This window comes from Hordeum vulgare, chromosome 7H, assembly GCF_904849725.1.
Source record: "Hordeum vulgare subsp. vulgare chromosome 7H, MorexV3_pseudomolecules_assembly, whole genome shotgun sequence".
Taxonomy (NCBI): Eukaryota; Viridiplantae; Streptophyta; class Magnoliopsida; order Poales; family Poaceae; genus Hordeum; species Hordeum vulgare.
Genome location: NC_058524.1, coordinates 626258048 through 626260159, shown reverse-complemented (window position 1 = coordinate 626260159; position 2112 = coordinate 626258048). Strand labels below are relative to the sequence as shown.

Genomic DNA, 2112 nt, shown 5'->3' with positions numbered 1-2112 from the left:
AAATGAATTGGCACCGCACGTTTTCTTCTTTTTTGGGAGTAAAGCATAGGTCAAGAGTAGTAAAGCGTGTCTCATCTTTTCACACACACACACACACTTGGTTGGTCTCTTGGCTGATAATTCTACCACTGATCTCGACAGTGTCACTAGTAGCTACTCGTAGTATTTCTAGTGATTTGCTCAATTTCCACGAATCCACGTACTACTGCTACTAAACAAAAAGGAGCCACGCGTGCAGGAGGAGGAAGCACCCCCAAAGTGGCATATCGCCGCCCGCCACTACCCTGCCGCCGTGGGTCCCGCCGTTACCTCCCCGCCGGCCGGCTCTCCGCTCCACCACCATTAGTCCATGACCGGGCCGCTATAAAAATCCACGCAGAGCACAGCATCCCACACACGCACGCACGCACGCACGCTCAGAGTCAAAGATAAGCTACATACAGAGAAGCAATCAACACCATGCGCGCTCCGGCGAGCCTCCTGCACCGCGCCGCACTCGCCAACACTGGCCCCGGCGAGCCGTCGTCGTCACCGTCTCCGGTGAGCATGAAGGCCCCTGAGCAGCAGCAGCCGCGGCAGCAGCAGACGGCGCCTGTGATGGCGGTGAACTCGGACATGGTGCTCATCCTAGCGTCGTTGCTATGCGCGCTCGTCTGCGTCCTCGGCCTCGCCCTCGTCTCCCGGTGCACGTGCCGACGACGCCGCCGCTCGGCCACATCCTCCGACCATGCCCCTCCTCCCCCAAAGGGCCTCAAGAAGAAGGCCATCCACGCGCTCCCCACCGTCTCCTTCGCCGCCAACGGGGCTTCTCCGACGCCGGCGACGTGCTCGTCGTCAGAGTGTGCGATCTGCCTGGCGGAGTTCACGGAGGGGGAGGCCCTGCGCGTGCTCCCGCGGTGCGGCCACGGCTTCCATGCCGCATGCGTCGACGCCTGGCTCCGGACCTGCGCCACATGCCCTTCCTGCCGTGCCCCCATCGTTGCCACGCCAGCGCAGCCGCCGGTGGTGGTCGTGGTGGCGGCGAACAACAGGTGCGGGAGGTGTGGCGAGGTGGCAGCGCCGAACCATGGTGTCGATGACACGTTTTTACCGTAGCTTGTAAAATTATTAATCAGGTTTGTAGTATTTGTTCTTGTGCCCTGTTTCCCTCTGTCTCTCTCTCTGTGTACTATAGCTAGGTCCCGTTGTACATTCAATTTGTCTTCCGGTTGATTTTGTGAAGCAAAACTTGTGTTACTTCAGATTTGTCAGCTCTGTTGCTGGCTTTCTACAGTCGACCAAACAAACATAAATTGTATGCTCTCCTAGTACTTGCATTGGAAAAAAAAACATGCTATAGTGTATAGAGAACTGTCTCGCTAAATTGATTAGTGTACAATGTCTCGTTAATAATACGCTATAACACGCTGATAACATATTTTCAGGGGCGACACTATTTTGTATAGCGCATTATTTTTTTTCTTGTGCAAAAACAATCACTAAGATCAGCGGAGCTCCTCCTTGTATTTCTCTTCCTTTTCGATATTCTCTTGTCCACTTCTTCTACCTTGAACAAATAACCGAGCAACACGAAAAATTGAAGAAAACCTCAATTTCATTTGGACTCCAGTTTTTTTTTTGGGTTTTTTGCACGGTGGAATCTATTGCCCTTTTTAATGTGTTTTGGGAGCTTCATCTGGTTTAGTCAATAAAACTTTTAGTCTCCATCAGAATCGATTCCCCATTCATTGCAGCATAACATGATAGCAACTCGACTGATGGAGATCAATCAAAGGAAAACTAAAGTGGAAGGATAACACATCGTCAGCCTAGCTTGATTGCTGTGGACGTGATGTCTAGAAGAATTTCTGCCAGTTGATAAATAGCCAGGGACTATGAAACCATGACACCTGTTGGAAGTTTTAATGTTGGATCTACAACTTTCGCAGCAGGATGCTTATTTTTTCTTTCTTCATAAGGAAGGAATCTCTTTCGATTATCCTATTTTCTTATGTATAAGGTAACCGTTTTCACAAAAGAAAATAAAAAGTTATTGGAATCTTAGGTTATTACAACCGCAATAGAGATTACATGTACTAACAATTATGCAAGTCAGCAGTGAAAGGAAAAAAT

General features: G+C 49.8%; 1 protein-coding gene across 1 annotated transcript; it reads left to right on the top strand.

Moving 5' to 3' along the window:
- Nucleotides 1-218: 218 nt before the first annotated feature.
- Nucleotides 219-1241, top strand: LOC123410744 (RING-H2 finger protein ATL8-like). The gene has a single exon (XM_045103686.1). The coding sequence runs from the start codon at nucleotides 460-462 to the stop codon at nucleotides 1093-1095; it is 636 nt and encodes a 211-aa protein (XP_044959621.1). The 5' UTR covers nucleotides 219-459; the 3' UTR covers nucleotides 1096-1241.
- The last annotated feature ends 871 nt before the right edge of the window (nucleotides 1242-2112 follow it).

What these genes read in the sequence shown, in the direction of transcription:
- LOC123410744 (XM_045103686.1), top strand. Translation starts at nt 460, where the DNA reads ATGCGCGCTCCGGCGAGCCTCCTGCACCGCGCCGCACTCGCCAACACT.